The 21,554-nt window shown below is 33.1% G+C and overlaps 2 protein-coding genes across 3 annotated transcripts; both read right to left on the bottom strand.

The window, feature by feature from the left end:
* Positions 1 to 10,920: 10,920 nt before the first annotated feature.
* Positions 10,921 to 16,953, bottom strand: LOC144574887 (uncharacterized). The gene is made up of 7 exons (XM_078324982.1): positions 16,784 to 16,953; positions 16,295 to 16,719; positions 15,988 to 16,137; positions 12,155 to 12,307; positions 11,989 to 12,042; positions 11,748 to 11,864; positions 10,921 to 11,499 (listed from the first exon to the last, which is right to left on the bottom strand). The coding sequence occupies exons 2-7, from the start codon at positions 16,394 to 16,396 to the stop codon at positions 11,122 to 11,124; spliced, it is 954 nt and encodes a 317-aa protein (XP_078181108.1). The 5' UTR covers positions 16,397 to 16,719; positions 16,784 to 16,953; the 3' UTR covers positions 10,921 to 11,121.
* Positions 16,954 to 18,098: 1,145 nt separating this feature from the next.
* Positions 18,099 to 19,435, bottom strand: LOC144575110 (uncharacterized). Of its 2 annotated transcripts, none has more exons than XM_078325233.1 (3): positions 19,173 to 19,435; positions 18,910 to 19,051; positions 18,099 to 18,417 (listed from the first exon to the last, which is right to left on the bottom strand). In XM_078325233.1, the coding sequence occupies exons 1-3, from the start codon at positions 19,347 to 19,349 to the stop codon at positions 18,398 to 18,400; spliced, it is 339 nt and encodes a 112-aa protein (XP_078181359.1). In that variant the 5' UTR covers positions 19,350 to 19,435; the 3' UTR covers positions 18,099 to 18,397. The 2 variants fall into 2 exon arrangements, with proteins under 2 accessions (XP_078181359.1, XP_078181358.1); XM_078325232.1 differs by having other exon boundaries at positions 18,902 to 19,051; positions 19,173 to 19,432.
* Positions 19,436 to 21,554: the final 2,119 nt, after the last annotated feature.

Below are 21,554 nucleotides of genomic sequence, written 5' to 3'. Positions count from 1 at the left end.
TATTCTAATTTACTCCAAAAAAAATTATTTTAATTCAAGTAAATTAGGGTTCAAGTCAATTTATTCTAATTCTCCTCAGGAAGAGGAGGAATCAAGTTACAACAATTTTTGAGTTACAACAAGTTACAACAAGCATTTTCTATATTTTCAAAGTCCAAATCGTCGATCCAAACCGTTAGATGTGATCTCTACAATAAAATGTGCTTGGAGACCAAATTTTACATTTTTTTGAATTGTTTTACTATTTATTAAGATGAGTACAAAAACTAGTCAAATTCAGACCATTGAATTTTGTACCCATCTTAATAAATAGTAAAAGAATTCCAAAAAATGTAAAATTTGGTCTCCAAGTACATTTTATTGTAGAGATCACATATAACAGTTTAAATTGACGATTTGGACTTTGAAAATGTAGAAAATGCTTGTTATAACTTATTGTAACTCAAAAATTGTTGTAACTTGATTCCTCCTCTTCCTGGAATTAGTGACGCGCTGGGTTCGCGCGGTCTAACGTGGTTAACAGGAAGTTGACGCCATGAATTCTTTTAGCAATTCATGCGCGATCCACAACAACGAATCAAAACACGAGCGGGGCCGGGTTTACCGCGGTTATACACGTAAATTTGGCTGGTCTATGTTTATGTTCGACCATAGATAGAAATCGCCACCAGCCTTTCTTCTCCAGTGAAACTTAACCCAAAATTACTACGATCTCAATGATCAAACCTGATCTCCAGCACAAATTTTTTTCAGCAATATCGAAAACCAATGGGTGTACCGATATTTTAATCCTACATTTCCTAATTTTAATTTTAACACAGAACGGTTCTCATACTATTTGTTGGGGCCAACAAAAATTACCATCGCTTGTTCAAAATTGTTGCGTTGAATTTAAAACTGAATGCGTACCTGAATTAACGTCTCGATCTCTCTCTTAAAGTCTGAGAGTGCCACCATACATGATCTTTCAAAATAGCAACTTTTTAAAGAATTTACTTCGGTCCTATCAGGGCTAGATCTACATTCACCCCTATGATTTTAAAATTTAGTTATATATATTTAAATTTAATTCAGTTATATATTTTTTTAAAAAAATTATATAGTTTAGCCTCCTTCATAAAATATCACATGTTCTTTTGTAGCCTAGTGGTTAGAACATATTTTGTGGTTGTGGAGAGTTTTGGTTCAATTTCCACCAATAACATATTATGCATTTGGTTTAAAAAAGTATATATTATGCATTTTAAGTTTTAGCACTTCGTATCATGATTTTCTAGTTCTTCACCTGAATTCTATACATTTATATTCGATTATTCTCCAACATATTGTCCTATTTCATGGGATGATTGAGAGAATGTTTAGTGTATGAGAGAGTGTTTAGTGTATTTTGTACATCAGAACCAAAACTTTTAATTAATTAAAGGAACTCTTGAATGTCTTATTTGATAATTATTTAATCCAATCCATCAATTAATTAAATGAATATTATCACATTATATTGTACACAATTCACATTTTATGTAAAACATTAATATTTCAGATAACCTTAATTAATCGTATTGATTACTTCTAAATAAAAATATAATTATAAATTGTAGTATACAATGCATAATAATTTTAATATAAGTCGAATTACATCATCTTGGAACCTGGAGCAACTAAAGGGGTCTAGATGTATTTATAAATGAAGGAAGCGTCTAATTGTCCACAGCCTTTTGTCCACCATTTGTCCACAGCTTTGACTTGCGCGAATACTGTAAAATTACTTCTACATGCTGTATAAATATACAATATATCACATAAAATATATCAGTTAATCACAAAACATCTAGCAACTATTTGAAGTGGTCCCATGATAGTTCGAAAAAGATTGCAACTTGCACAACAGGACAAAATAAATGTACTTTCAAATTGTACTTTCGAAAATTACAGTTATAGGAAGTTATTGGCAGTTAGAGTTAGTTATTAGCGGTTATTGGCAATTAAAGTTAATTATTAGCTTCCGCACTGGGTTGAATCTTGTATACTGTAAAATTGAATCTTGTATACTGTAAAATTGAATCTTGTATACTGTAAAATTGAATCTTGTATACTGTAAAATTAAATCTTGTATACAGTAAAATTTTCAATTGAATCTTACATACTGTAAAATTGAATCTTGTATACTGTAAAATTGAATCTTGTATACTGTAAAATTGAATCTTCTACACAGTAAAATTTACAATTGAATCTTGTATACTGTAAAATTGAATATTGTATACAGTAGAAATTTCAATTGAATCTTGTATACTGTAAAATTGAATCTTGTATACAGTAGAATTTTCAATTGAATCTTGTATATTGTAAAATTACAAGATGGATACTGTAAAATTACAAGATGAATACTGTAAAATTAACAGATCAATACTCCATATCACCTATCTATCATCTCTTTCCTCCAGATTTCCACGAGATGAATACTGTAAAATTAACAGATCAATACTCCATATCGCCTCTCTATTATCTCTTTCCTCCAGATTTCCACAAGATGAATACTGTAAAATGACAAGATGAATACTGTAAAATGACAAGATGAATACTATAAAATTAACGGGGCAATACTATAACATTAACAGATAAATACTCCATATCGCCTCTCTATCATCTCTTTCTTCTAGATTTCCACAAGATGAATACTGTAAAATGACAAGATGAATACTGTAAAATTAACATGACAATACTGTAAAATTAACAGATCAATACTCCATATCGCCTCTCTATCATCTATTTCCTCCAGATTTCCACAAGATGAATACTGTAAAATGACAAGATGAATATTGTAAAATTAACGGGGCAATACAGTAAAATTAACAGATCATTATTCCATATTGCCTCTCTATCATCTTTTTCCTCCAGATTTCATTTGAAATGCTAGATCTGTTACTACATACAACGAAAAACAACAAATTCAACATAAATAACTTACTAGATTTGAATTTTGCCGTGCTCTTCAACAAAAACAACTTCTATTCGATTGCGTGCCACGATTGAAGGTTCCATTGCGATCATGTATAAAAAACGAGATCGAGTCAGTAATCTCAATTAAAATCGACATTGCAAAGGAAAAATGAATCAGAGAAGGTAAATACAAAAAACCAACAATAGGCATTGTATCGAACACCTCACAGCACTGCTTTTGGATTGAACTTGTTTGTTCTCTAGCTTAGGTATTGTATCGAACACCTCCCGTGCACACCTAAAAGCTATGTAAAATTGTGTTAAAATTGAGTACTAGAAGTAGAAACTAATATTTAAGCAATTACCTTGACGGATTAGTACTAAAATTGTTGAGATTAATAATCCTGCTTCAAGAGTAGCCTGAGATATCGAAGAAAACCAAACAGATAAGAATATATTCAACAGCATAAGAAAATTGATTTGAACTTTTAGAAAACAAAATTTCAAACCAAGCACAATAGTCTGAAGCGCAGCTGATTGTCCTGGTAGTCAGTACCAGTGACAGGGCCATAGATCTTACTGCCTGTTTTTCCCCACACCTAAATATTTTGAATAGGAACATAATTAATTTTCTAATATCAGTTAAATTAATAAATACTACATTTAAGTTAAAAAAGAAAGAACACCTTTTCAAGAAATATAGGGTGGGTCAACACCTCTCTTGTTGCAGTGGAAGAATCGCGCTGTTTCATGTCTGTCGCCAACCTTTAACTACACTCAATTTCTTGAATTAGAAACACAAGTTGTGCCAGAGAGACAATGAGAGAGAGATTGGCATGGAAATGCAGAAAGAATATAAAAGTACCTCAGCCAGAACGCTATTGTCCCGTGCATCCTTGTATTGATTGTACCTTGACCCATGCATCTTTTGCAGAGAAGTCTTGGTCCTTTCGGCCTTGTACTAGATCGAAGCAGTCGTGGTAGGCTGATCAGAGTTCAGAGCATACGGTGACGGCTGTGGCCACTGGCGACGGCGATCGGTTCCCTCCTAGTTCTAGTTCGATCGATGCTGAAAGATTCGATCAGTGCTCCTAGTCCTAGTTCTAGTTCAATCGATGCTCAAAGATTCCGTAAAGGGAGAAAGAGGAGAGCATCAGAGATTTTGGCGATTGAAAGCAAAAGAACACCGATCGAAGCAGTCGTGGTAGGCAGATCGGAGTTTAGAGCATGCGGTGACGGCTGTGGCCACTGGCGACGGCGATCAGTTACCTCCTAGTTCTAGTTCGATTGATGCTGAAAGATTCGATCAGTGCTCCTAGTCCTAGTTCTAGTTCAATCGATGCTCAAAGATTCCGTAAAGGGAGAAAGAGGGGAGCATCAGAGATTTTAGCGATTGAAAGCAAAAGAACACCGATCGAAGCAGTCGTGGTAGGCTGATCGGAGTTCAGAGCATGTGGTGACGGTGTGGCCACTGGTAGCGGCGATCAGTTCCCTCCTAAAGGGAGAAAGAGGGGAGCATCTGAGATTTTGTTTCCGTGAAGGGAGAAATGAATTGAATTTCAAAAACGGAGAGAATCAAATTGGGAAGGCTTATTTAAAGGAATGTCGGTACGTATAGTTAGTTCGTTAAAAACGGGTGGAAAGTAGAGTCGGACAGTTTTGTGGACAAACCGTGGACAAATGACTGTGGATGAAAACCTTTTCTCATAAATGAACGTCAACCAACAAATGCTGAGAAGAAATCCCAAACAATACAAATTATTGCTCCATAAAGAACCACAATTTTACAAACATAAAATGTACAACATGACATAATGGGTGAAATTCTTTTGAGCAAAACATATTAAGTTATTACAAGTATGTAGGGGTGTTCAAATTCGGTTCAAACGAAGTTAAATGATCAAATCAATTTTTTTTTAATTTTAAAAATAGAACCGAATCGATTAAGTCTAGCAATCGATTAAGAACTGAACCGAAAAAATCGAAGTAAGCCTTGGTACCGTTATTAACAAAAAGAATACATTGTTATACACTAACACATACAACAATTGAAGTTTGAATTGGTACGGTTTGGTTCGGTTTAATGAAATCATTAATTATAACACCAATAAAATTAGAGTCGAAGCAATATAAACCGGTTAGTTCGGTTTAGTCAATTTTGAGAAGTCTAAACCAAACCGATCCATTTAAACCGAAATAATTCAAAATTTCAACAGAACTGATTCATTTAAATTGAAAAACCGATCTATTTAAATCAAAATTTTCCAATTTGGTTAAAAACTCAATAATCTGAACCGTTTGAACACTGGAAGTATGTGGTTGGAGAAACAAAACATCGGATCAAAAAACATAATCCAACAAAAGCACAAAATAGCAAAAAATAATCCATGATAAGATCTGAGCTCCATGAGATGCCATTTTGACCTGACAAATAATTTCTTGAGAAGGATAGAATCATAGAATCATAAACTCCGATTTTACTGGTAATACATTTTTAAATGCACTGACAATTGCAAGAAATAAATGATAGTTGTGTCAATGAAAAACAAGGCCCACCTGTCAGAACAAATATCATGCTCAAGTTTGATGAACTAGTTATTCTCTAATTACCGCTAGGAATAACAACCTCCCGGTCCACTGTAGACGAAACGATCATCATCGATCATAAATTTTCCGAGCCCATAACAGCTTAAATAACCTAGTCTGTAATAATAAAAACTGATCGGGTAAAATTCACCATCCGGTTTAATAAAATTGGTGTCGATCATCATAGCAGTAGGTTGTCCAGGTGGAGTATTATCTTTTGCAAAAACACCATTACCCATTGGAGGGCTTTTCAGAGAATTGATAAATTTGTACATATATAGCCGCCGAACTTAGCGTAATTTGCTTGAAAAGATAACCCGGTGAATAGAGATGCAGGGAAGTAACCTATCTGACTGAGATAAGCACCACCAGGTCCAACAGACAACCCCCAATTTCCTGTGCTATTATCCTACATCACCAATTTTTTAAATTAAATTCAGGGTGAACCTAAAGAGTAATTCAATTAGTAAGTTAAAGATATAAATACTGCATCTATGAGAATTATACTGTATTAAAAAGTTGCCAACTGATTTCCAGGGACATATCATAAGCCAAAAATTGTACATCAAAGATTCTTCTTTTAATTTACTATAATTTAAAAAAAAAATATTCATTTAAATTGAAACTTATTTGATATTTTTGAAAAAGTTTTTATATAGTTCAACCTCTTATAATAAAATGCTAAATGTGTACTTGTAGTCTAATGATTAGAATTCTATTTTATGATTGTTGAGACTTCCGATTCAAATCCCAATAGTCACATATTCATCTTATGAAATTTACGTTTCAACACTCCAATCTACATATTCTAGTTCCACCCCTTTTGATTTTGTAAAAAATAATTTAAATTGGCTCTCATTTTCACCTTGAAAAACTTTATTGTCATATGATTATCTTCATCCAGTACATCTCCAGGTGCTAAATAAGCGCCCTCTTGTAATACAAATCCATTTCTATGACAATCCAAACCTAGACAGTTTGCACCCTGATGTATGCGCAAAAAAAAAAAAAAAAAAAAAAAAAGCTAAGTAATACAAATCCATTTCTATGACAATCCAAACTTAGACAGTTTGCACCCTGATGCATGCGCAAAAAACACACACACAATAGCTAAGGAAAACACCAAATAAGATTAAACAAAAAATAAAAGAAGGATAAAAAATGTTTTGAAGGCAAAAGAAAAAAAGAAAAATATGCGCGTACCCTCACTTGCGTAAAAAATCTAGTCCTTGAGTCACCATATGTCCAAGGATCAACCTTCATGATAATTCATTAAACGTTAAATATGAAAGATTTTACATATAAAAGATTTAAATGATTTTATGTATGTACGTACCACCCATCCAGCTTGAATTTCTTCGGTCGCGTCAGCATGCTGATTCCATGTACTTTGAATACTGATATATAGGATTTACTTATTTGCCCATTCTTATTAACGGTGGGATTATACACAGTTAGTGACACTATGAAGCCGGTGAAGTACTGATTCATTGTATAATATACACATGCTAGAATAGAAAATTAAGGGGAATGTTAATCTTTTGAGTGCAGCCACGTATATGATTTATTGAAAATAGGTTTTCTCAAAGAGATGTAAATTTACTGCTTCTTGGACATCGTCAAAATCTTCAAGAGAAGGTGTTGTGAGACTAGTATGAAGGAGAGATGATTTGATGAACTGTTTGATTTGAGCCCTCCAAGAGAGGCAGTTTTCCTTGTTTTTAATTCAATGCTATTTTGAATTCTTCCAGGCTGGCACAAAAATGTTTATCTTACGTTCAAAATTTAGATAGTCGATATATAATTCTATCTTGCATGACAAAACGAATGAACAAAAAGTGATTAGCAAATTTCAATTAGAGAACCGTAATAACCATAAGTCTCCTTCTGAAATTATTATTGTTTGTAAATTGTGATTGAAATATTTGTTCATGTATCATAGCATACATAGAAAGTTATCACCTGTTCAGAGATCTCGCTATTTAACTCTTCGGCTTGTACTTCTTCAATAAGAAAAATGGTGATAGAAAGAATGATAATTCCAAAGCATAATTCTTTGAAAGCCATGTGAATTTGAGTTCCTTATTTCGTAGTTTTATCGCTGATTCAGCTGTGTATATAATTAATGCACAAAATTTATCTCAATATATAGTAAACTAAAAGAAGAATTGTATGTTTTGAGAAAAAACAGAGCACATTGAACATCTCATTTGGTCATTATGGAAATAATTTAATTTGGATCTTTCTCGTAAAAACAGAGGTTGACGATTCATAAGTTGATTAAACAAATTTGGTATTTTCAAAAATATTGTCACAATGCAAAAGATGGATGCTGAAATAGCATTGATCATCTATTGCAGCTTTGTCCTTATATATAAGTTGTACGTGTTGGAACAACTAAAATTGCAGTTTCAAACTGTCATTTTTTTGGATTAAGTTTAAAAGTCAAATAGAAAAATTTACTACGATCTCAACAATCAAACCAGATCTCCAGCACAAAAATTTATCAATAATATCGAAAACAAACACATCAATATACATCAACGGTTATGATACCACTTGTTTGGGCCAACATAAATTATCGCCGCTCATTCAAAATTGTTTTATGTTGAATCTAACAGTGAATGAGAAAGCGTACCTAAACCAATTAATGTCTCTCTAAAGTGTGAGAGTGCCACCAAACTTGATCTTCCAAGATAACAACTCTTTCAAAAAATTTACTTCGATCTTATATTCTCCAAAAAAAATTCAGTGTCCCATCTCATGAGATGATTGAGAGAGTGTTCAGCGTATCTTATACCTCCGAACGAAATCATTATTAATTAGTTGAAAAAACTCTTGAATGTCTTATTTGATAATTATTCAATTCAGTCCATCAATTAATTAAATGAACATTATATAGTAAATTGCACATCAAAGATCCACATTTTTTGTAACACATTAATATTGTAGATAACCTTAATTGTATCAATTACTTTTAATTAAAAATATAGTTATATATATAATTTGTAGTATACAATGCATAATTATTTTAATATAAGTCCAATTACATCTTGGAAGAACTGATTTCCAGAGACAGATTATAAGCTAAGCCAGGGTTTCTTAGCGACCTCTATAATTTAAAAAAAGTAGTATTCATTTAAATTGAAATTTATTTGGCATTTTTAAGGTTTTTATATAGTTCAGCCTCTTATAAAATGCTAAAGATGTGTTTGTAGTCTAGTGATATTAAATGTGTTGGCCGAAGATTGAATGAAAGAAGGAGTGATTTCTACCAATTTGAGCTTGAGAACAACTGTTCTAGACCAACTGTAAGGGCGCGTTGCATGGGACTGGCTTCAAATCTCGAGCGGGGAAGGAAGAATTTGATCTGACTATTGCTGACATTTTGGCTGAAGTTCAGTGGGGGGGACAACTAAAATTTCAATTTCAAACTGTCAGATTTTTTTTTGGCTTTGTTTATATACAAGTTTAAGTTTAAAAGATAAATAAAAAAACTAGGAAATAATTCACCTTTTTTGTGCCTTATTTTTGTTGTTTGAGGAGAACAATTTGACCAAATTGGTAGAGATGGAAATAAATCTGCTGTTATTCTGATCCTAACTATTGATCTTCATTGAGATTTGCGATTGAAAAAAATTTCTTTGTTAAGATTTGCGCATAAAAAAATTTGAACGGTTGAGATTAAAATAACAGGTTCCTGTTATTCCTTTTGAATAGCAACAAATTTATTTCCGGTAGAGATAACTATCACAGAAAATTGTTGGTTGAATAGTAGATTAGATAAATTCTGAGCTGTACTATTTATTATCTCTCTCCCTCTCTCTTTAAAGTTGGCAGTGGCTGCCAAGTTGTATTGAATTTAAAATATGTGTACAACGTTTTGAGAAAATTAAATACAAATTACAAAGAAACTACACTACAACTACAGATATCATAAGACTACAAAACCTCTCAAGTAGTAGAGATATCTAAAAATTAAAGACTAAAACGCTACAACAAAAGTACCACTGCACCAGCATTCAGAGCACCGTACCAGTATTCGTATTCAGAGCAACTCACAAGAGGTTAAAAAGCGTGTTCTCAGCAGTGTTTCCCCCACAGCTTTGCATCTTGTTTTATTGTTGTTACTAGTGTCTGAGGTGGTATTTTCCTTCCTCCAAATAAGACCTCGTTGCATTGTTTCCAGATTGCCCACACCCCACAAAGCACCTTGGTCATGTGTTGGTCAATGTTTAAACTTCTAGATCTTGCTCTGATTATAAATTGGTTCCAAATCGCCTCTACTGACATCTGATTTGCCGTGATGACGCTGTCTCCCCTAATTCCAAGATGGAACCATACTGTTGTTGCGTATGGGCATAGAAAGAACAGGTGTGATGCGGACTCTACAGGGCAGTTGTTGCACATGATACAGGAGGTGTTACAGTTCATGCCTCGTCTTCTCAGGTTCTCTTTCGTCAGGGTCCGCCTGTTCTGTAACAGTAAGTAACCAAAAATTTGTACAGTGTGAGGAGCCTTATATTTCCATATTTTTGTAAATTCCCACGAGATCCCCCCCCCCCCCCCCCCCCCCAACCAGTGCAACAACTGCCCTGTAGAGTCCACAATTAGAAAGAGAAATTAATTGTGTGTTAATTGTAAGTTCATGTATGTTTAAAAGTTAATTGAATGTTAATTGTATGTTTAAATGTTATCTCACACAAGGTTGAAATGTTTCTTTTTTCTAATGCGTTGAACTTTGTTATCTCTCTCTTTTCTTTTCTTTTTTGAGTAAAGCCAGGCGGACGTTGCTCTCAGGTGTGATATATTGAACATTAAAGGAATTTACATCAAAAAGGTCTCTGTTGTAGCCCAACACTCTCTCCTAGAAGGCCCAAACCAAAACAGTAGCATGCAAACTTAGCAATTACAACGTGTGCAATAACAGAGCCTAACAACAGTAGCAATTAAAAGCATAAAACCCAATAAGCAAGCATTACTTTGATTGAACTTTGTTATCTCACACAAGGTTCAAATGTTTAAACTTCTAAATTAATCAGAATCCCATTTTTTATATATGTCAGTAAGTTTAAACAGTACCTACCAACCTGGTGAACCCCAGTATAATTTGGCTGCTAATTATATTTATAATTTATTTCAATTATCTAAAATGAAATAAAATTAGTATTGTCTGGGTTGAATTCAAATTGTGGCTGGCATGGCTAAACAATCCAATCTAAAATTTGATCCAGGTTTGATTCATTGGAGAAACTAAACATATCTGGTCACAAATCACAAATCGAACACACGTACAAAATTAACAAAGTACTGGTTGACATCACCAAAAGTAGAAAATAAAGTAATAGTTGACTCGCATTCAACAATAGTACAAAAATAATAAAGATTAATCCAAAATCATATAAAAATTAGTTCCAGGTGGTGCTTTTTTGAACAGTAATACTTAAGAAGTACAAAGTCGAGAACTTTTACATAACAATGTTTGTTTGTTTTTTAGTTTTTTTTACATAACAATGCTAAATGTAAGGTCGTGCATTTGTAGGATCAAAAATACAACAGCCAGTTCAATTAAAATTAAAAAAACCACTTCCTGTATCCCTAGGAATAACAACCTCCGGGTCCACCATAAACAAAATGATCATTATCAATCACAAATTTCCCGAGCCCGTAGCAGTTTAGATAGCCGAGTCTGTAAGTATACGAACCAATCGGGTAATATGAACCATCCGGTCGAACAAAATTGACGCCGGTCATCCAAGCGGGTGTAGGTTGTCCAGGTGGAATATTATCTTTTGCAAAAACACCATTACCCATTGGTGGGCTCTCCAGATTATCAATGAATCTGACACCACCGCCGAAGGAGGCACGAGCTGCTTGAACAGGTAGATCGGTTAAAAGAGATGCAGGAAAGTAACCTATCTTACTGACATAAGCATCACTAGGTCCAGTATACAACACCCAATTTCCTGCGCCATCCTACATCACCATTATACCAAAAACAAAGAAAAATATATCAGGGTAGATCTACAAGTGCCATTTTAGTAGGCAAGATATGTATACTTAATTTTACAAGAATTGTACTGATGGTTTTTTTTTTTTTTTTGTAAATCTTCAGAAAAGCTATGAAATAATGAGGGGAAATTGAATTCTTGACTTTTGGGTGACCAACAGTACTAGGACCTTTTATGATTAGTTACATGACATGGAATATGAATCTTAATTACCTTTAGAAATTTTATTGTCATATGATTGCCTCCATCCAGTATATCCCCAGGTGCTAAATAAGCGCCTTGTTGATATACAAATCCATTGTGACATTCTACATTAGTACAACCAGGACCCTGTTCATCCAATAAAGTACAACAGAATTAGTTAACAAAGAACCGGACAAGAATACAAATGAAGGGGAAAGGATAAAAAAAAATATTAGAGGCCAAAGAAACAAAGAAAAAAAATAATTCGTACCTTCCAATATATAAAAAATCGAGTTTTTGAATCGCCATACATCCAAGGGTCAATCTGCTCGTGAATTCATTTGATGTCAAAACTAAAGAATAATAGTTTGCACCAATAAGAAAAGAAATTATATTTCGCTGGAAAAATGAATTCAATAATGGTTTTGATTACGTACCGCCCATCCAGCAGCAATTTCTTCATCCTCATTATTATTTTGAATAACTATATAAGACCTGCTCATTTGCCCTCTCTTGATGGCCAGATCATACACAGTTAGTGACGCCACGAAGCCGGTCAAGTTTTGATTCGTTGTAATATACATAGCATGCTATAATGAAAAAAAGGGAGAAGTTCTCATTAATTTTTCTATACGATGCTTCCCGTTTATATCTCTATTTTTAAAGTTTAGGCAGTTGATCCGAACTTCTCAACATGATTTTCATACTGATATGTGTTTGGAGACAAAATTTTATATTTTTTATATAATTTCTACTATTTTTTTAGAATTTTTGAAAATCAGTGTTTTTCTGATATTTTTTTATTTAATGAAAAAGCTCTGATTTTCAAAAGTCTAAAAAAATAGTAAAGTTTCCAAAAAATGTAAAAATTTGGTCTCCAAACACATAAATATGAAGATTATGTTGAGAATTTCGGATCAATTATTTGAACTTTGGAAATGGAGATATGAGTAGCTAATGTACCAACATTGGTAGAGCAATTCGTTATACCCAGTGGTTTTGTGATTTCATAGTCCAAATAATTGATTTGAATTGCTCAACGTCTTTTTCATATTAAAATTTGACATATTTTGAAAAAAATTACTATTTTTTCGAATTTTTGAGAATCACTGTTTAATATGATAAAAAAAAAATCTGAAAACTCGGATTTTAAAAAGCCCGAAAAAATATAAAATTTGATCTCCAAGCACATTTTAATATAGAGAACACGTTGAGCACTTCAAATCGATTATTTGGACTACAAAATCTTAAAAACTCGTTCGGTATAACGAACTGCTCTATTCCAACGTTGGTATATTAGCCAACACCTCTCTCTCAAAATCCAAATAGTCGATCGTAACTGTTCAACATGATCTCCATATTAACGTGTGATTGGAGAACAAAATTTTCATTTTTTTGGAAATTGTTTGCTATTTTTTTAGAATTTTTGAAAATCATTGTTATTCAATGATCCAAATTATTTGAAAATAATAATTTTTGTACACATTTTAATAAATACTAAACAAATTTTAAAAAAATATAAAATTATTCATACCATTGAATTTTGTACCCATCTTAATAAATAGTAAAAAAATTCCAAAAAATGTAAAATTTGGTCTCCAAGCACATTTTATTGTAGATATCACATCTAACGGTTTGGATCGACGATTTAGACTTTGAAAATGTAGAAAATGGTTGTGGTAACTTGTTGTAACTTGATCCCTCCTCATATATATATATAGAGAGAGAGAGAGAGAGAGATGGACTTGGGTGAGACGCGGAGTATACGCGTTTGGTGCTCCATGGTACATTTTAGCCATTTTGAAAATCCAAACAACCGATCCGAACCGCTCAACACGATCTCCATATTGAAATGTGCTTGGAGACCAAATTTTACATTTTTTGAAATTTTTTTACTATTTATTAAGCCACTTTGAAAATCGTTGATCCGGTGGTCCAGAAATTTTTACTGTTTTTTACTGTTCACCAGGATTTTCAGATTTTCAAAGTGGCTTAATAAATAGTAAAAAAAATCCAAAAAATGTAAAATTTGGTCTCCAAGCACATTTCAATATGGAGATCACATCTAACGGTTTGGATCAGTTGTTTGGACTTTGAAAATGAAAATATGGCGTGAAGTACAAACGCGTGGTGCTCCGCGTCTCACCCAAGTCCATCTCTCTCTCTCTCTCTCTCTCTCTATATATATATAGAGTTAGGCTGGGGTGCTATGGATAGCATAGTGGCCTCTATGCTACGGCTCAATATTTGAGTTTTCAAAATCCAAACGGTCGATCCGAACCGTTCATCTTATTCTCCATATTAATATCTGCTTGGAGACCAAATTTTATAATTTTCTGAATTTTTTTACTATTTATTAAGCCACTTTGAAAATCGCTAATCCAACGGTTTTACTGTTTTGTGCAGCCACCGTTGGATCAACAATTTTGTAAAATACTTAATAAATAGTAAAAAAATTTAGAAAAATGTAAAATTTGGTCTCCAAGCAGATATTAATATGGAGAATAAGATGAACGGTTCGGATCGACCGTTTGGATTTTGAAAACTCGAATATTGAGCCGTAGCATAGAGGCCTCTATGCTATCCATAGCACCCCAGCCTAACTCTATATATATATGTAGTGACTAATGTGCATTCGAATGTATATGGGCCGAAATACATACGGTCCAAATTCGACTTTTTAAAATCCAAACAGTCGATCCGAATGTTCATCTTGTTCTCCATATTAATATGTGCTTGGAGACCAAATTTTACATTTTTCTGAATTTTTTTACTATTTATTAAGTATTTTACAAAATTGTTGATCCAACGGTGGTTTAACAAAACAGTAAAATCAGCAGCCAGCAGCCACCGTTGGATCAACAATTTTGTAAAATACTTAATTAATAGTAAAAAAAATCAGAAAAATGTAAAATTTGATCTCCAAGCACATATTAATATGGAGAACAAGATGAACGGTTCGGATCGACTGTTTGGATTTTGAAAAGTCAAATTTGGACCGTATGTATTCTGACCCATATACATTCGAATGCACATTAGTTACTCTCTCTATATATGTATATATATGTGTATATATATATGAGTTAGGCTGGGGTGCTATGGATAGCATAGTGGCCTCTATGCTACGGCTCAATATTCGAGTTTTCAAAATCCAAACGGTCGATCCGAACCGTTCATCTTATTCTCCATATTAATATCTGCTTGGAGACCGAATTTTACATTTTTCTAAATTTTTTTACTATTTATTAAGTATTTTACAAAATTGTTGATCCAACGGTGGCTGCACAAAACAGTAAAACCGTTGGATTAACGATTTTCAAAGTGGCTTAATAAATAGTAAAAAAATTCAGAAAATTATAAAATTTGGTCTCCAAGCAGATATTAATATGGAGAATAAGATGAACGGTTCGGATCGACCGTTTGGATTTTGAAAACTCGAATATTGAGCCGTAGCATAGAGGCCACTATGCTATCCATAGCACCCCAGCCTAACTCTATATATATATAGGGGCTGTCTAATTTGCTGCCGGCAGCACTTCGGCGAATTTGATGTTCAAACAACAAATCCAAACCGTTAGATATTCAATCTATATTAAAATCTACTTGGAGACCAAATTTTACATTTTTTGAAATATTTTTACTATTTATTAAGCTGGTTTGAAAACCGTTGTTTTTATTAAATTTCTGAAGCATTGAAAACAACGGTTTTCAAACCAGCTTAATAAATAATAAAAAATTCCAAAAAATGTAAAGTTTGGTCTCCAAGCAGATTTTAATATAGATTGAACATCTAACGGTTTGGATTTGTTGTTTGAACATCAAATACGCTAATATTACCCCGTAAGCACCCAAATGCACTCTATCTTTCAAATCCTTTTTATCCGTTTTCAAAGTCCGAATAGTCAATCCAAACCGTTAGATGCGATCTATATATTAAGATGTGCTTGGAGACCAAATTTTACATTTTTTGAAATTTTTTTACTATTTATTAAGCCACTTTGAAAATCGCTGATCCAGTGGTCCAGAAAATGTAAAATCAGCGATTTTCAAAGTGGCTTAATAAATAGTAAAAAAATTCCAAAAAATGTAAAATTTGGTCTCCAAGCACATCTTAATATATAGATCGCATCTAACAGTTTGGATTGACTATCCGGACTTTGAAAACGGATAAAAAGAATTTGAAAGATAGAGTGCATTTGGGTGCACAAAAATTTGGGTGCATTTGAACCCTCCTCGTGTATTAATTTGTTTTAAGGGTGTTGAAATATACAGCTTCTTCAGTGTCACCAGCATTTGCCAGAGACTCCGATGTACTTTTATGGAAGAAAGCATCGCTTGACGATCTGTTTGATTCAAACCCACCACGGGAGATGGCTCTTCTATCGTTTGATTCAGCAGTGATACGTCGAATGCTTTCAGGCTGGTTCAAAATATGTATATCGTCAAAATTATGTTGATCGAGAATTCCATCCAAAAGAAATGAACACGGTATGCACTAAAAGAGTTTAAATTAAAAGACCATGATAACAATAAAACAAAAAACCATCTTGTTATTAAGTACAGAGGCTAGGTATTACCTGTTGGGAGCTCTCGCCATGTCCCGCTTGTGCCTGTACTCCAATCATAAAAGTAGTGATACAGAGAATAAGAATACCAAACCATAAATTTTTAACAGCCATGATAACGGGATATTCTTTTTTGTGATATTATTATTTTTACTTTTTAGAGGCAAGTAGGTATTTGCCTCCTCTAAAATTTCACTTTTGTTTTTTTATCAATGACTTGGCTATCTGTATATATAGACTCTTGCAAGAATTGAGTATCCAAACTTAAGGAGAGAACAACCTTGTTTCTTGCACAGAAAAGTTGTATAGATGAATCATATGATAGTAGATTTTGAAATTTTGGGGCTGTAATTATTCTTTTCTGTTTTTTTTCTGTTGATCTCTTTAGAAACATTTGTCACAGGCTGGTAATCAACTGTATAGATAAAAACAGATACCTACTTACAAACATTACAGAGTAGATGCCAGAAATAGGAAAAAGAAAGAAGCAAAAACAGATACCTACTTACAAACATTACAGAGCAGATGCCAGAAATAGGAAAAAAAAAAAAAGAACAAGCAAAAACCTGCTTACAACATTTTAGTTCCCATAATCAGCCAAGCTTAAAACATGGTACCACATCCTAGCATCATGTAATTTTTATCTAAAAGAACCTATGTACAGAGACATCGACACCAAAGGCGAGGCCAGACTTTCAAACTTTGGGGTTAAACACATATTGGGGGCAAATCATATCAAATTTTCATGCTGAGAATGGATGTCAATTTTACAGTACCCATTAAATGATATAAATAATCATACATAAATACAAAAAAAAAAAAAAAAATATGGGTCAATTGCCCCTATTCATTCTACTTGAATCCAGCCCTAGTCGACACATTGCTTAACACTCGAGTTGGGTTCCTTGAACAGATCACACAACATAGAAACGGATGCAGATTTGTTAACCAGTTGAACAGATGAAGCTCTCCCTGACATGACAATCATTCAAGTATCCTTGATATATGACACTTAGCAAATAGCAGTAGATAAATGGCATATAAAAGAACAGGTGGAATACAGACATGCGGTCTCTATTGATATGTATGGTGAAAGGCTCACTCACCCTTGATTAAACATGAAATTCCTTCTTGCAATCATTTCTTGCATGAGGAGCTTGTTGTATACCAATAGTATTAATGAAATTAATATTACAGTCTAATCATAATAGTAAAAACAGTTAATTCTAATATGGTAAAGCATGTGCCATAAACATGCTAAATATAACTTATTATACTTGTGGTAGAATTAAAGAGTAGTTTAAATTAGTCCAATTATTTTAATCAAAGGTTTAAATAGCGTTTATCGCGTCATAGCATACTGGTTAAAAAAACAGCGCTATACCCAAATAGCGCCGCTATAACGCTCATAGCGCCATAGCTTTTATGGTCTGGAAACGCTATAGCGCCACTATTTAGAACCTTGATTTTAATTATGGTATTTTTAATCAATCAACTTATTATAATAAATTGAAGAGTAGTTTAGTCTTTTGTATCCTTTCTCATGATAAAGTCCAATGCCATCTTACCAGATCTTTATTTTCTTAATTTATATTAGCAAATGGCTCCCAAGTTATGAATAAATATTTCACTTGTTAGAGTCTTAAAACTTTGTAATGTCAACAAAGCTTGAAACAATTTCAACAGGACTTCTATATTAATTGGATTTTTGTAAATGTTGCAGCCAAGCATTGAAGATCCATCACTCTATGCATTACAAATTAAGAAATTATAAAAATAAGAAGGTAATTATACTGGAAAAAAGAAGTAGCGTCACTTTGAGCTCTCAAGTTGCAAACATTTCACCATAAATTGAAGTTCTAAGCTAACATTAATTATAATAAATGCCCACAATCCTCTACTTAATAGCCTACGACACAGACAACTTAAAAAAGAAAAAAAAACATATTGAAGACTGATTAATAAAAATGGGAAAAATAGAACAATAATAAAATAGAAAAAAAAAATTTTAAACTGATTATCATAGAATATACAGTTAACTAATTAAGTGCCTAAAGCTGGGTGACATCATCAAGGAAGTCAGGAAATGTTACGCATTTGTACACTTTACATTTTTCACACAATACGCAGCCCACCTGCATTAAACAACAATGAGGTTGTTTGTACGAAGTATTTTAAGTAAAAATTGAGGAAAAAAAACAAAAATTTCAGGCTGATCCAGTAAATATTCACTTCACATACGCCAATTGGGGTTTTCAAAGCTAGATTCTAACTTAGGGAACAGTTTGTGTGCTCAAAAAGGCAAGTGGGAATAATACACAGCCGGACTGGTACATGATGTGGGTCAGGTACAGTAATCCAGCTTAATTTGATGTTTGAGGAGAGGGGGTAGATTTCAGCAGAGTTCGGTTCCCTAAAGTAACTCAAATTTGAGTTTTGATCCGGACCGTCTGATATGAATCCGCATGAATATTAAAGGGCCCCGTAAATTCTAACTTGGGCCGGATTGGGGGTCCAGACCCGTTTCAGGGTTTGTGGGGACATCACAAGCTTTAATTCAGCATGTAATAAATAAAACAGTACAGAACTGAGAAATGATTTTTCTTTTTTAATTTTTACAGCTTTACAAGTAGGGCAGCGGCGATAGATGCGGTTCTTCTTTGCCTGAACATTTGTTTTTTTACCATTGCAAAAATCACAGAGCAGCCATCCGTTTCCCTGGCATGCCTCGCACATTATTCCTTGATCTTGCTCCACTTCTTCTTGTTGCTTGCAGCAATCATTTACAATTTGGAACAATAAGACTAAATAAAAAAGAATTGGCAATACATAATTTGAACAGTTGTGCAATTGAAATGTGAATGTGGTGAAAAAAGAAGAAGCAATAGACCTGAAGAAGGGGAGTTTGGTTACTGAGATTTGGGGAAGAGGAGAGAGAGGAATGGCAGCTGAATGGCAGCTGCGGGGAGGAGAGGTGACCTCGATATCTTGCTGTGGCGCGATGGAACCCCATCCTCATCCGAGGTTCCAGGTTCAGTTTAAGACTCCCTCCAATCGCTACTGCCATGGCCTCTCTCTCTCTCGCTCCCGCTCCCGCTCCCGCTCGTTTGCTTTTCCTCTGGTTATGTGTGCGTGTGACTGGTGTGAGGAAGTGAGGCGCGATGCGGGGTGGATAAAAGGCTAAAATGTGGCGCAACTCAGCTTAAACCAAATTCGCATCTTCTGAGATATCTCAAACTTTGAGTGTTTTTCTGGAACATCTCAACCGTTCAAATACCTTCTACACAATCATAAAGTAAAAAGAATACTGCCCCCTGCGCTATCCCCGAATAGGCACCGTAGACGTCGGTCACGCAAAAGTTGAGATATGTCAGAGGATACGAATCTCGCATATGATATCCTCTTCTAAAGACTCTATCAAGTGGCTAATTTCTGGTAAGTGCGACGCAACATACCCGGCGCAGGGAGCAACCGTGCGGACCTACTGTATCCAATTGATTGCGTTTGTATGGCTGGGATCTATGAATCGGGCAAGCAGAGCATAAAGCTTTTTTTTTTTGGGATAAATAGGTCAAGATTTCATCTTAAATTGAACAAATCAAGTGTATACAAATTTTGACACAAATTAAAATACACATTTTGACACAAATTAAACGAGGATAATAACCTTTAGCGATTTTTATTTTCGATATGGACGAATTCTTAGTATATCTTTTGCGAGAAGCTATCTAGTTTTGTTATGAAATTTTCTATCCGATGGATGATAATGAGCAGCTAAATGATAATAAATCATTTTTTGCTTAAGAAAAATAATAAAGAGAGTTCGTATATAAATATATTTATTCTTATAATCAATATTACTATATTTAGGTTTCAGATTCAGTTTAATTAATGATTGAATTTATTTAAATATATCTTGGCTTAGCGCTTAACCTGAAAAAAAAAAATTATGGTAAAAAGAAGAAAAAAATTGAAGAACTTAATAGTGAAAGAGTTCTAAATTACTTATAATCGAATGTAACCATATATGTGTTCGAAATTCAGCTTAACCAAAATATAACTCAATAAGTTAAAATTATAATTTATTTAAATAATTTTATTCTGCACTAATTCAGTTTGATAATATCAATAATCAGGAACGGATTTACCGTCAAGTCAGAATTACTTAGCCACCTTATAATTTTGAAATATTTAATTATGTATATTGAAATTTTGAATTTTTCTTTCAAAAAGAAGCTTTTGTACAATTCAACCTCCTATAAAATGTTAAGTGTGTGCGCTTGCAGCTAGCATAGTTATTAAGTTTAGACTTAATTGTTGAATTGAGAGTTAATTAAGTTTCTTAATGAAGAGAGTTTTTATTTTGTGATCGTGAAATCGAATATCCTAAAGTAACTCAAATTTTGAGTTTGGACTCGGACTGTCTAATTTGTTTGGATAAATATTAAAACGACTACTTATTAACATTTTACTTCGAATCAGATTTATTCAAATTGTGATTGAACAATCTGAACCCAAACTCAAAATTTAAGTTAATTTTGAATATTCGAAACCGACAATCATAAAACTTTAATTTAAATTTTAACTTGTCACATATTATATATTTTACATTTAAAACTAATTGATTTTTTTAAATTACATACAACCGTTTTTCAAAATAATAAAATATATAAAAACGATAAAGACGTCCGCTGAATATTTTTTCACTATTGTTATTTTAGTTCGTTGTTATTCGGTTAACAATTTTAATTTGATTAGTTCGATTAGTTTTTGAAAACCAAATAAATTTGTGATTTAACTAATTTAATCCGATTTCTACTGAACTAATCTAATAAACATTTCCACTGAAAAAAAAGAAAAGAAGATCACTTTAATTTTTTTTTTTTTTTCCCTGCAAATTGCTTTTTACCTTATCATCAAAAAGCACTCAAATATTTTCTAAAGATTATTTACGAATGTCTTTGCTGCATAGGATTATAAATGGAGCGAATTCGGGACAGATAATGCTGATATTAAATCATACGTCTTTCAATAAGCGAATACAAATATACAGAGATAAGCTACGGTGAGCTATAGAGTAAAACACGTTTATACTCTACATAATATTTTCATTTTCAAAGTTTAAATAGCTGATTCGAACCTTCCAACATGTTCTTTATGTATATATAGAGTAAAGCTAGAGTATGATGTGCTCATCAAGAGAGTTTGGTGAGCACAACTTTCAAAAAATAGTAAACAAATTCCAAAAAATGTAAAATTTGATCTCCAAACA

The sequence above is a fragment of the Carex rostrata genome, chromosome 23, assembly GCF_964058835.1.
Source record: "Carex rostrata chromosome 23, lpCarRost1.2, whole genome shotgun sequence".
Classification (NCBI taxonomy): Eukaryota; Viridiplantae; Streptophyta; class Magnoliopsida; order Poales; family Cyperaceae; genus Carex; species Carex rostrata.
Note: the sequence above shows the minus strand (reverse complement) of the source record. Positions and strands in the feature narration are given on the sequence as shown.